At 40.1% G+C, this 13,951-nt stretch overlaps 1 protein-coding gene across 3 annotated transcripts in view; it reads left to right on the top strand.

Annotated features, from left to right (window-relative positions):
* The window catches only part of NFYC (nuclear transcription factor Y subunit gamma), a 53,983-nt gene extending 40,241 nt beyond the window's left edge, over positions 1-13,742 (top strand). For all 3 annotated transcript variants that reach the window (XM_067533994.1, XM_067533993.1, XM_067533992.1), the window contains exons 6-10: positions 3,999-4,172; positions 6,432-6,590; positions 9,243-9,350; positions 11,629-11,688; positions 12,871-13,742. In XM_067533994.1, the coding sequence (XP_067390095.1) occupies positions 3,999-4,172; positions 6,432-6,590; positions 9,243-9,350; positions 11,629-11,688; positions 12,871-12,990 (621 nt within the window). In that variant the 3' untranslated portion in view covers positions 12,991-13,742. The remainder of the gene's footprint in view (positions 1-3,998; positions 4,173-6,431; positions 6,591-9,242; positions 9,351-11,628; positions 11,689-12,870) is intronic.
* The last annotated feature ends 209 nt before the right edge of the window (positions 13,743-13,951 follow it).

Consider the following 13,951-nt stretch of genomic DNA (forward strand, 5'->3'; position numbering starts at 1 on the left):
GCTTACCTTCATATTCCAATCTGAGTAATATACAGAAAATTCCTTCACTTTGCATACAAAGAGCAGCACTTTCAATGTATAGCCTTAATCTTTGGGCTTGCTTACCACTTCTGTCCTCATGGTGCTGGTGATGGCCCTCCAAGGGAAGGGAATACACATTTACCCTCTTCTTGATGACCTCCTGTCATCTGGGCCCAGTCACATACTCTGTCATATCATGGAAAAGCATGGCTTCTTGGTGAACAGGAAAAGATCTGCTAACCCCATATAGTGTAACATTATATATACTAGTATTTGGGAGTGGTGGTAGAGCATCATTTATTAGAAAGTATTCACCACTCATGAAAGAGCTAGACGATGGTCTGCTATAGAGAAAATTCAGAGAATTTTGTGAGAAAATAGAGAGAAAATTCAGCAACCTCCCCCAATTTCTGTACATATATAATGGGACCGTGTTCTGTATATACTTCTCACATGATGAATGTCACATATGAGAATGTTGCACATGTTCCTTCAGTCCCTTCCCACAGAGCTGCTTGCTCAACCCTATTCAACACAGCAAAGAAATGATTCATCTGAAGCAAATTAATTTACTTCTGTGATTTGTAAAGAACAGGTTTTCAAAGGAGCACCCTATCAAGAGCCATCTAGCAAAGAAAAATCTATGCATGCCAGCTTAGAGGATGGGGGGCCCGGCATCTCTAGTAATCTGGTAAAATCAGGAAAAGTGGTTCAGCATAAGCATGTTGAAACTAAAAGCAATCAGTAACAGCCTGAGGTAACAAAAGTCAATTGAACATAAACTCTTAGGAATCTCAATTCCCATAGTCCGTGATTCTACACAGTGAAGCCTTTATGGCCCAGTCCGAGTAGCATAAAACACCCAAAATATGTACACAGCATTATTCACTTATTTGACCTTTCGCTCCACTGTGAAAAAGATGCATCAGTAGAAGTCATATTATTTGTAATCGACCTAGTCCAAAACATGAAGTCACTTTGATAGTACATTATCTCACCAGATGCAATAAGGTAGTTACTGTTTAATCCATGGTAAATCTTCTCAGCGATCAGTATCACCAAAGCTTTCTTGTCCTGGTTGCACAGCATAAATAATTGTGAAACTACATGAACATTTGTTTTGAAATGGGCAGCAATTTCTCAAACCTGTGCATTCCCTGCCTCTATGAACACTGCTGAATCATTAGCGATACGTTTTCAGGGGCAGGAGAGCTTTGATGGATATCATTTACAAAATGGGGTAGGAATTTTCAGTGGAAAAACACACATTTAATTCAGCAACTGTAGGCTGAAGGGCTTGCATTCGTTTATTTTTGCTAAGGTTAGTCTTTAGTCTCTCTGCCACAACTAAGACTATCTGACAAATTAGTGTTCATTCTGTGAAGGAGTTGGAGGAGAAACTGCCATTGTTGTGTTGCTCTGGTAACTGAAGTTATGCATTAAAAGAAAAAGTATGACTATATTTGCAGTGCTGTGTAGAGTACAGACGCTGCACGCCCAGCTGGCTTGCGTAGATGTAGACGTGTAAACAGTGAGGCACAGTTTAGGCAAGTAGGGTACCCTATACAACCTGAATCGCCAGTGTATGTAACCCTAGGATATATATTTTTAGCAGTGTAGCAGTCCTGCTGCCAGAGACTTTCTCTGCCACAGTGACAGGCTTCAGCAGCTCCCCACTATTGGAACTTATCCTTACTGCTCTGCGCCACCCCACTGCCAGAGCCTTTCCCCACTGCTGGAACCTTTCACTGTGGTGCCTGTACTCACATGCTGCCTTAAGTGTAGACATAGCCTGAGAGAGCAAACCATAGGACATAACCTGGTTTAAACAAGTTCAGATTTAAAGCAGTTTCTGCCTGGAGCACTATGAAACATTAACCTAGTATGCATGCTTTATTGAGAAACAAAAATTAAATCAACTCAGCACAAGAGCTGAGTTAGGAATCTGAGTGTTGTAATCTTTGGAACAGGATAGCTAAGCAGCTTGCTGTGCAGAAACTGCTACATCTGTCGTCCCCATGCATGGATTTTTCATGACTGGATCAGGACAGACTTAATTTCAACTGCTGTGTTCTGTTAATAACAAGAACAAAATGGAATATGTTCTAAGTTTACCACTAAAACCCTCACACTGCTCATAAAGAGTTTAAGGAAGCCAAATCAAAATACTCCCATGAATTCACTCATGAAAGAGGAACTGTAAAACTAAATTGGTGCGGTATTTTGGTCTTCATTACTATTGGGTGATGCTTGGTTCACACCAAGATTTGATCTCAGAAGCTCTTTCTTTCCTGGCTACAACAGGCTACGTGTAATTTTTTAGTTTTGGTTGGGAAAAGAGTGTGTATGTGTTTTTGAGGAGAAAAGGGCTTGATACTACATTACATTTGCACTTTATAAAGTTCAGTCAAATACATATATTATTTAGTGCTGGATTGACAATTCTGTCTTTGTCTTATCTCTCTCACCAACAGAAGTTGGTTCAATAAAAGATATAATCTCATCCTCCTTGTCTCTCTAATCTGTCTTTATCCACAGTAAGTGTACTAGTCAGTAACATTGTATGCTTCCTCCACATCATTCCTTGCCAATGTGTCTCAGCTTTGACCTAGGGGAAATCACATCCAGTGATAGAAGAAGAGAGTTCATTTTCCATGATCTGTTCAACCTTTCCTCCTGCTTGAAACTGATAAAAAGGTGCTACTTAGTGTCAGTTGTAGCAGTGTGATGTGGACACCCATTTACTAGGAACCGGGCTCATAGATCTCTGAGAATCCATCCAGTAGTAGCAACTTGTCACTGTCATTTTGGGCAAGAATTGAACAGGAAATTTAAAAGTGAGAAACTCTATATCCCATTAATAACCTCTCAGCCATTCAGACTTGTGATCTTGTTTTACTTGAATTTTTGTTTTGTTTTAATTGACATCTCAATGTCAAGGTGTAATGATACTGAACTATGGGCAGCCCTTATTTAATAACAGGGAATCAGACAGGCTTTAATAATGTGGAATCTGCCATGCTGTAGCATGTGTAAACATCCTACACTCTCAGCTGTGAACTTAAGGTGGCTGGGAGAGGGTTGTTTACTCCTTCTGCCATGGACTGAACATCTGGAGAACCACATTTAATACTACATGTAGGAACAATCTTTATTTCTGAGGAGCTAAAATGTGGGGCGGTTTTAAAGTGTGAGCTCATTTCTGGCTAGTGTAATATCCAAAAATCCTACTTCCTTTCCTGAAATTTCATTAATCAGCATTGTTTCTATACAAGGCCATGTTTAGATAAATCAGAACAGGAAAAAGCTGCAGCATTTCTTTTGCTTGAAACAAAAGGTCCAGAGCAGGATCTTCAGTCCTTTGACAAAAGAAAAGCTGAGATATTTCAATTGCCAGCAGAAGTAGACAGCATAAAACTGCATCACTTGACTGGAACATTCTAATTCTGGAAGGGTTTGGTTAGAAAATCAGAGTATTGATCAAGTGATGGGTTTCTGGTTTTTAACTCGGTGTCACAAGGTAGACGGAGGTTTGTGTTTAGCGTGTAGGTGAAGGAGCAGGCGTCCATGGCACATGATGCTTTTGTGTGTCTCTTCCTGGTGCACTTGCCATTAGCAGTGTGCTGAGATCACAGGCCTTGATGGAATTTACTGCAAGCGCTGTAGTTGCATGGTTTTTAACTGGGGTAGTTGTTTGCTTATTTGCTTCTCATAATGAAATGGATGATTACGTTGTACCTTAGAAATCTGAAATGCTTTAATTTGTGTTGCTCAGTAAAAGTCTGTGGAAACCCATTATTTTCATTCTGATTTATCATTACAGGGCTATTGGAATTCACTTTCCTTCGGCTTAAACTGTCGAGAACCTAGCATTAAAGAACGTATTGTACTGAGCATGTTTATGGAAGTGGATGTCATCCAGAATGCACAGTCTGGTTTCCCCCTCCTGACCTTATTTCCCCCCTCCTGTATCATAGGAAGAGGTACGCCAGGCTGTGACCCCTGCTGAGCCTGTCCAGTACTATTTCACACTTGCTCAACAGCCTGCTGCAGTACAGGTACAAGGGCAACAGCAAGGACAACAGACCACGACGTCCACTACCACCATTCAGCCAGGACAGATCATCATTGCTCAGCCGCAGCAGGGACAGGTCAGTGAACAAGCACATCATGAGGCCTGACAATTCTTATAGCCAGCTGAGTCCTAGATGTATGTACACTGGATATGAAAAGCCACAAATAATAATTAGTGTTAACTTAGCATGGAGGAGCCCTTGTCAAAGCTCAGGACCCCATTGTGCTAGGTGCTGTACAAACACAGAACAGAAAAGTGGTCCCTGCCCCAAGGAGCCTACAATCTAAGTATAAGGCGAGAGACAACAGGTGAATATAGACAGGGGAAGACAAGTAAAAAAATGAGACTGTATGGTCAGCATGGTGGGCTGTGGTCTCAGTACACCAGCTGCGAAACTGTTGTTGAGATTTTTGTATGCTTAGCAGAAAAGGAGAGTTCTGAAATACGATAATGAGGTAACTTTGCACAGGAAACTCCTCTCAAGCATGAGGGGTAGAATAGGAGAAAGCACACAGGTGCTTGTTTGAAAATTTAACAAGTGGGCAATTGCTGTAGTTACCTTACCATGAACACTTTGAAGGAGGAAAAAACTTAACTTCTTTCTGGTGATTTGCTAGAAAGTTTTTGCCATTGGTTTTTTGCCATTGGTAAATTGGTTTTACAACCTATAAAACAGTGTCTCAGTTAATTTAAGTGTCATTATGTAACTGTTCTGAAAGATTCCAAGAGGACTATTGACAGAGGGTTTCCATCTCATTCAAAATAGGAGTGGCCTTTTTTCATAAAATATGGAGATGGAGAAGGACTTATTTGGTCATTTAATCTTCCACTTGTCAATGTAGGCTTTTATCCTAATGGTTAATGACTGTACATTGCCCAGTGTATCTTTTGTGTGAACTTACAAGCACTTGACATTAGATCTTTATACATGGGTTTTATTTGTATGAGGCTATGCCTCTTAGGTCTTAAAATGATCAAGACACTTAATTTATTTGATTAGCTGAACATTCTTAATGTTGTATAATTTGGGGTGGAGGATAGTGTTCACTTTGTCTCTCCAGTCTCCAATTAACCAAAGTTCCCAGTAAATTCAGTAGCATCCTCCTTTTCCTTATCCAGAATGGTAGGGGAAATTAAATTTTTTGATTGTGTCTGAAAGCCTTTGGGGAAAACAGCACTGGTGCTGTACACTGGGATGTTGGTAACCTTTTCTGATGTCCTAACTCCATATTGTGTAGCACCTCGACATCTCCTCTGCTGTCTGCAAAATGCTCAGAGGAACAAGGAACTATATATATGTCTTTTGAGTACTGCAACTAATATACTTTGAGTTGAAATATGGAATTGCACAGGCCTACTTACTAGGGAAATGATGTCCCTGAACTTTCAAAAGCAAGTGTATGACTTGTTGCTTCATAGGAGTAAATTGATCCATTACTCTGAAGTGAGTGATGGCAGTTGCATGACAGATCTTGTCACTTGCATTCAGAAGTGATGCTTGAATGCATTTTTGTTCTTATATGGATGCTGTCAACCACATAAATCTCTTGCAGTTTTTACTGGCTTTTTTTCTTATCCTTGTTAGTCTCAACATTATTTTCCATCCTCAATACATTTTAAAAGTGCTGTAGGTATAGTGTACAGGAATTTTAAGAGAGAACATGGGGCCTGCCTCAGGAACCTTACTTTTATAGACAGTTTTGTTCTCTTACGTTTGCAAACGTTTAGTGTTGCTGTGTTTTTAGTGATGTAGGTGCCATTGTGGCTCCTTTTATTCACTTCTTTGCAAAAGCCCCTTTCTTAGAGGAAGGATTGTCCACTGGCTAGGGCATTAACTTAGGACCATTAAGACCTCTTTTCAAGTCCCTGTTCTGCCACAGACTTCCTGCATGACCGTAAGCAAGTGCCTCTCTATGCTTCAGTTTCCAATCTGTAAATAGTATTTCCTTTCCTCATGGGTTGTGTTAGGATAATAAATTAGATTGTGAAGTGCTCAGATGCTATGGTAGTAGGGCCATCTAAGTGCCTAAAAGAGATCTCTGATGGCAAAACTGCACATGCACTTCTGCAAATAAGATTGTTTTGTTTAAAACTGAAATATAAAGATTTTGTTGAAAACTAAAATTAACTCTTCCTATTTCTTGGTGGCAGTAGACTTAGAAGCATGAGAATATACTTTGCCAGGTTGTCACAATGCTGAAGTAGGTCAGGTTTGAAGTATCAACAAGCTGAAAGAGGGGCTGTAAAAGAGCCTCTTGTTACTAGTTGTAAATTTCTGAGATTCCGCTCACTTTCAGACAAGTCAATCAGTGCTGCTTTTTGTGTTTCAATTCAGACCACCCCAGTGACGATGCAGGTTGGAGAAGGTCAGCAGGTACAGATTGTGCAGGCGCAGCCACAAGGACAAACACAGCAGGCTCAGAGTGGAACTGGGCAGACCATGCAAGTCATGCAACAGATAATCACCAACACAGGAGAAATCCAGCAAATTCCGGTAAGACTCTGCCAGGGAGAAGGTATCCATGGTCTTATATCGAATTCTTACACCAGCCCTTTCTCATGAGAACGTACATATATTTAGATCCACTGCCTGTGTTACAAGACTTCTAGTATGTGGCACCCAGAGAACTTATAACTCAGTTAAGAATTTTGCCTTGTGGGGAAAATAATTAGGTATGCTTAAAAAGCTGTTAATAAAACACTTATTGCTTACACCGTAGGTCTTTTACTACCAGTACTTCAGCAAAGTGTATTATTTCACTTCTATTTGTATCTGACTCTGCAACCTTAAGCAAATCACTTAGCATCTCTGTGTCAGTTTGCCATCTGTGAAATAGGTGTAATAATATTTCCTTATTTTATAAAGCACTTTATTAAACACTTTGAGATTGCTGGAGGAAAGGCTGTAACAGAAGCAGAAAACATTTATTTTAATTATTATTAGGTCTCCACATTACCATACATAATTCCATACAGCTATCCATCAAGTACCTAAGACTCACGGAGGGGCCCAACCTTTACCAGTACAGGGTTTTGCCCTTCAGATTCTCCGTTGCATTGAGAGGAATTCTTATCAAGTAGGGGTAGTGCATTTTAGTCACCTATAGTGGGATCCACATTGAGACATACTCAAAGCAGGGAGAACGATTACCGTACGGTCACTGTGGTTGTGGATGCCATGACCTACCCTCCATCCCTGCATTTGAGTCCACAGAAATGTACACTGTGAACGGTGAAGAAAATGAGGGAGCTCCACTCCCCTCCCATTTCTGCCCTCACATAGGAGCATGAGGAGACACAGGGTGCATGCAAGACCCTGACAAACCTTGCTCTTCCAGAAACCTCTGTCTGGTGCTCATGAGGCTCCTGTGCACCTTCTGGGGGATCCACGCTGACTATAGCGCCTTGAGGAATCAGTTGCGGTAGAGAGAGACCCATTCCATGTTTCAGTTAAATAATGTGCATCTATCAGGCCACAGTGTTGGAATCCAAAGTGCAACAACAATGTACTCATTTCTGATGGTTTTTAATAGAACATTAGCCTGTGCTGCCGTCAGCATTGTTCTCATTCTGTCCTCTTCCACTTTTGCTATGCTGCTTTCCTGGATCTCTCTCCTACCTTAATTATCAGCATTTCCCTTTAATGGCTCCTCTTCTCCAATCTAATGAAGTCCAGGGCTCCACTGAAAGTCTCGCATGCATAAAGCTAACTGAAAGCTGTACATGCATAAAAACTTAAATTTCTAATACAAGACGTCTAATATAAGATTTTCTAATATAAAACTGGTGATGCCCACAGTAGTTAAAAGTTTAATATCGGAATGTTCTTTATAAACCCTATGGCTTGCACCTGCATATAATTTCTGAAAATGTCTTTCTGTAATTTTCCATCATTGATCTCAGGCCATAAGTTGTCTTGTGCTTTTATTTATTTTTTCTTAAACTTTGAGCAAAGGAGGGGGTCGGGGAAATGTATGTTTTAGGTAAATGTTAATGTTGTTTCTCAAAAATAGCTTAATTTTACAATTTGAAATTTGCACATTAGCTAGATGTCAATGAGCACTAATCCTTTTTGTTCTCTGCAGAACCAAAATAAAAGTGTTATAAGCATTTCAAAACTGTTTCACCCATTAAATTAGTATTGCAGTTAAAAATCTAAGTGGGAAGCCTTCAATAGAGAGAAACTTCTCCAGGCAGACTTTAAACCTTTTCTGCTGGCAAATTTTAATGCCAAAACAAATTCTGTATTGAAATGTTTATGCTTATGTGGAGTTTATAACTACCGTAGAGGCTGCTGCTTCAAGAACAAACATTGGAGCTTCTGGACACAACTGGTGAAGTCAGCAGAGTTTGTGTAAACTGCAAGCTCAATAATATCTGTTCCAAGAGCTTCCAAGCTTCACTGGTGAAGCAGAGTGTTTTTATACTCTTTACATGTAAAGGCTCTTGATTTTTCCCCCCTTTGTTTAAAAGCAAATTAAAATGCAAGCTGCATATAATAATTTAACCTTAAGATTCTGAATGTAAATGTTCAAAAGTAAGTTAATGAAGTTACAGTTCTGATAGTAACATTGATTCAGCCATGTTTTGCTTTGTTTTTGTGTTGGTTTTCAAATGTATGTTAATATAGTTAAAAATACAGAATATGCAAGAGAGCAGAACGTTACTGTGATCACCTTTTCCTGATTTTTTTTCAACCTTTAAACTTCACATATAAAGGAAATGAGAGGAAGAATACAATAGGAGTATCACTATTTGCAGCTTGCTCACTGGTAAAGCAGTTTCTTATTTGTACGAACAACTTATATAACAGATGAACGAACCTGATTACTTTTTATATTTTCAGAGAAAAAATAAGGCCTTTCTAACACTTGTTTTAGTCTCTAAGTACTTTCCCCTTTTAGAAAGAGAGATGCTGATGTGACTCTTCCAAACTTTAGTTTTAAGAATTTGCAATGGTAAAGTGTTTCCCTTATTTTCTTCTTTGACAAAATCCATGTAACTATTAATTTCAACTCTGAATCTGTTCAGTCCTCCAAGTATCATCTGTTACTCTGGTTTCTGTTGTGGAAACCAGAAGGCAGGTGTGTGTTTCATACTACACAGTCCTCTTGTTTTGTTTTTTATTTCCCTACCTTGTTTCTAGGTTCAACTGAATGCTGGCCAGCTGCAGTACATCCGCTTAGCTCAGCCTGTGTCAGGCACCCAGGTAGTCCAAGGGCAGATCCAGACCCTTGCAGCCAATGCACAGCAGGTATGTACGGTAATACCAAGGGCTCGTTCGTTAGCTATTAAACTATTATTCCCCAGTGTTGAGATGCCAATTTCTAGCATTCCTGATTTTTCTGCCTTGTTACATTCATAAAAAAATAAATAAAAATAAAACAAAGCAGTCAGTACAATAGAAGTCTGAAGTAACAACCTCATTTGTGTAAATGTGTGTAAATGCTCAAAGCAGTGGTACAAGGCCTCTGGTGAGGTCCAGCCACTTCCCATCTAATGCCACAAGACGCAAAGAGTTCAGTTGTGCAAGGCGTTGTGGAAAGATCACCAGTATAAGGAGGATTCATGAAAGAAGTGGGCTTGAGGGGTGAAGGCATGTGGCTGGCAAGCTGTGTGGGCATAGGGCAAATGAGAGAAGATACAAAGCAGCGAGTGGAAAGACACAAGTGTGATGCCTTTGTGTCCTTTGGAGCAGCCTTACTGTTAGAAGCATCTCTTGCATTGAAGGTCCATTGACATCAGTGCTGCAGGATCAAGCACTTAGCAGAGATCCTCTTCACTCTGAGGGTGAGTGAGAATGCTCTCCTCAGTAGATAGTGCTCCTTTGTGCAGATATGGTAGAAGCAGCATATCATTCAGAAGTGGTTCTTCTTAAATGTTTCCAAATATAATCTCTGGTATTTTTCCCCCCAGTGCACCCCAAATGAACAAGTGCCTCTTGCTAGGACTGCAGCTGGCTGTGATAAGACCTGAAATTTTATCTTTTCACAGCCCAGTCACCTGTAGTCACAAGAAATAAAATTGATCATGTTAGTAATCTGCAAAATTAAGATAGCTACACTGCTTCATTACGCTCTAGAGACAATTAACTTCCTAATGATCCCACGTCCTTCCTTTCTTCTACCCTTCCCTGTGTTGTTTTCTTCTTACAAACTCTCTGGAGCATGACATATTGCCTTTATCTGCATTATAAAATGTCACACACTTCTCAGGTGCTACATAAACCAATAAGATTTAATGCTGTCTAGAGCAGAAATCCGTTGATGTTTATTGCCACAAGGAGTGTGATCTGAAGGAGCAGAAGGGCACCAAAAGGCTCCCGTCAGTTTTAGTCAGCTCTTCGTTTTTGCTTTAAGTGCAGAACCTACCTGACATAAATGTGTATGTGCTGTCTTATAGTGTGTTAGAATTAGGATTCAAGTTTCAATCTTAAAAGATTTCGTTTGGAGATATGCTCAAAGAAAGCTCCTTAAATATCGAAAACTCATGTAAAGGGAAGCAGCATGAAGTTGACCAACTTAACGTGAGTACATGACATGGTTCTCAACTGGCTAGCCAGATCAGGGTTTGGTAGATGTGTTTTTCATTCTGTTACCTCCAAAACTTACAAGTATGTCCATTTTGTGTATGTAAAATGGATAGTTGGCCTGGTGCTTTGGACATAAAAAGTCTCCAGTGTCATATCAGAAAAGTGCTGTCTGTTTTTGTTATGTAAGATACCTCTTGGATCTCCTGAAAACTTTCACCTCTTTAAATGAGGAGCTTTTGCAGCTCAGTCATTGACTTGGTTATCAGCCTGCACTGGCTTTGGGGGTAGAGCTTAGTACTTCACATTCTTCATCTGCTACTGTCTTCTATTCCTTCCATTCCGTTTGACTAGGGGGATAGGCAGTAGCTCTCCTCGGAGCTAGCTCTGCTCCAGAGATGGAGCAATGAGGTTTTCAATGAGAGCAGCACAGCTCAGATCAACACCACTGCTCAGATGCTTCATATTCTTGTCAGACAACTGTAGCTAAACATAACTATATCCACCTTCAAAGAATGGAAGGACTGCTTATTTTCCTGTCTGTAATCTGAGTATCCATATACTGCTCATGAAAGCAAGAGGGGTTGCTTTGCAGTGCCTTTTAATGATTGAATCCCATAATGTCCTTTGTTCTCAACTAGCATTCAGTGCCAGGCTGCTTTGGGGGGGGGGGTCATATTTTTTGTTTAAAATGAGCATTGCTGTGCGCTTATACAGGAGACTAATTTAGCGCAGAGGTAAGTTCTGAGAGATGGGACCCCTGGGTTTTGTTCCCAGCTCTGCCACTGACTCTCTGATATGACTCCGGAGAAGGACCTTAATCTCTGTCTCGCTTTACCATGCAGGGATGTTGAGCCTGAATTAAAATAAATAAATAAAATCTGTAAGGTGCTTGACAATCCACCGGTGAAAGGTGTGGTGGGATGGCAAAATATTGTGACTGTATTATTGTCTCACCAGGTAAAGACCTTCCCTGATCACCCATGTCATTTCTTTGTTATAGATTACACAAACAGAAGTCCAGCAAGGACAGCAGCAGTTCAGCCAGTTCACAGATGGGCAGGTACCTATCTCAGAACTCCTGACGATTGACTCACCAGTAAGGAGCCACTCTCCATAAAGTCAGAGCTAAGAAAGCTCTTGGTCTTTTGTACTAGGTGTCTAAGCAAGAAGTGGGATAGTGAGATTAGAAAGTCACTACCCCTCCCAAAATGGACCTGGGAACCAGGATTCACGAGGTCTTGTAGTTCATGTGAAGTCCTTTTATTACCTTGCTATATTTGCTCCAAATTAACCCAGCTCCCTGAGAATATGGCAGATCAGCTGTTTAACTTTTCCCCTATCAATCTCATAATACGTGCCGCTAGAAATAAAATGTTGTGTCTTATTAAGATAGCACCCTAGAAGTTTTTAAGCCAATAAACAAGGACAGACACTTGGTGTGTAACCTTTCAGTGTGCCACTGGAAAGCTTTTTGAAGTAAAACAGCTTGGGGGAGATACGTTCTCATTTTGTCTGTGTAGAGGGAGCGTTTAATGATAGAACAAATACAATTTGTTGAAGATAGGGCTCAGTAATACAGAGTGTAGACTAATAGAAAATAGAAATCACTACTAAATTGATATTGAGCACACTGGGAGTAAATATAGAAATAAGAAATTCAAGATATAAACCAGATTGCAGGAAAGGCTCAATAAATCAAACTGAGACATAAACTGGGGAAATGTGTTGGAGGACACTGTCTCTCTCTGTTATTCAAACAAGTTGTGAAAATAGTATCCAGCATTAGAACAAAAGTTCTCTTTGCTTGGAACATGTATTGGGATTTCAGATGTAAGTGGCAGAGCAATAATTTGAATTTATCATATAGAGTGCCAAATGAAGGTGATTACAAGTAATCTGACACACCTACTCTGGTATTTATAAAAGGTTAAATCATCAGTAGGAGCTTTTTCAGTCTTAATCAGTTCAGGAACAAGCTCTCATAACATTATACATATAAAATAACTGAGTATCAGAAATTCATGAAAGTACTTCATTATACAGTCACATTTCGGTGTTTAAGGCCTCGAGTAATTCATGCTCCAATTTTTTTAGGCATATTTTACTTTGTGAGTTGATTTATACCACTAGTCAAATCTGTGGGTTACACAGGCTGCATGCTACTTTGAGTAACTAATAGTTGAACATCTTGCTGATGCTTGACTACCTTTTCTTTTCCCTCCCCCCTTTTAATCTCTTCCAGCAACTCTATCAGATTCAGCAAGTGAGCATGCCTGCAGGTCAGGACCTCACCCAGCCTATGTTTATTCAGTCCACCAATCAGGCTTCCGATGGACAAGCTGCTCAGGTGGCCGGGGACTGAATTAGCTGCTGTAGCGAGTATTCTGCCAGCACAGAAATCAACACACACCAGCTTGACTCTTGCCATTCCAACCGGCTCTGACGAACGCATCTCCCTCTGTGTATCTGTACTTGGTGGTATTAAGCCTATAGTAGGCTATGATCTCTGGTGCACTATACACCCTCCTCTGGTGGGTATGAGAGAATATCCAACGGAAACTGACAAGGATGCAATTTTTTTTTTCCAGAAATCAATATGTCAGCATATTCAGCTGCTTATTTAACTCTTTAAAATGGAAAATAAACAAAATGAAATCTATAGCAGCTTATTCAACGATGTAATAGAACATCTTTCTTCAGTCACATTTGTAAAAGGATACTGCATCTTGTTTCCCGTAATGGCTTTATTCCCAGTATTCTGTTTGCAGTCTGCTCTGAACAGAGCTAGATTAAGGTATCTCAGCCTGGTTGTTCAGCGGGGGTATGCATGTTTGTGAGTGCGCGCCTGCGTGAATTGGGAGATTTTCCTCCCCGCCCCCCTCTGTTTTCAGTAATCCTGAGCATTGGATATTTGCAACTTCTGGAGGGAAAAAACATTCCTTGTATTACAATGAACATATTTTCCAAGGACAGTAGAGGCTTTAATTTGTCCCAGTCTATTCCAGAAACACTAAAGGAAATCTGGAAAAAAAAATGTTGTTAACCATTGTGCTAGTCTCAGTCAATGCATGTATTATAAGCTGCATGAAATGCAATAAATTTCTTTTTAGGTAACCTAGGTGTCTTTTCTTTACTGGGTGTCTTAGCATATCTATGAGTATCAAAAGTAACCAGCACAAACCCAACAAGGTGACAGCCTTCTGCTGAAAGGGGCAGATCCTGTAAGAATGTTACAAAATGCTGTGATTAATGAAACTATAGCAAAAAGAGGTTCAGTGGAGTGGGGAAGGGCTGGATGGGGTCTTGTTTCCTGGAGGCGTGTC

This window comes from Emydura macquarii, unplaced genomic scaffold, assembly GCF_026122565.2.
Source record: "Emydura macquarii macquarii isolate MOO-44397 ecotype Brisbane River unplaced genomic scaffold, CSIRO-AGI_Emac_v2 contig_3348, whole genome shotgun sequence".
Taxonomy (NCBI): Eukaryota; Metazoa; Chordata; order Testudines; family Chelidae; genus Emydura; species Emydura macquarii.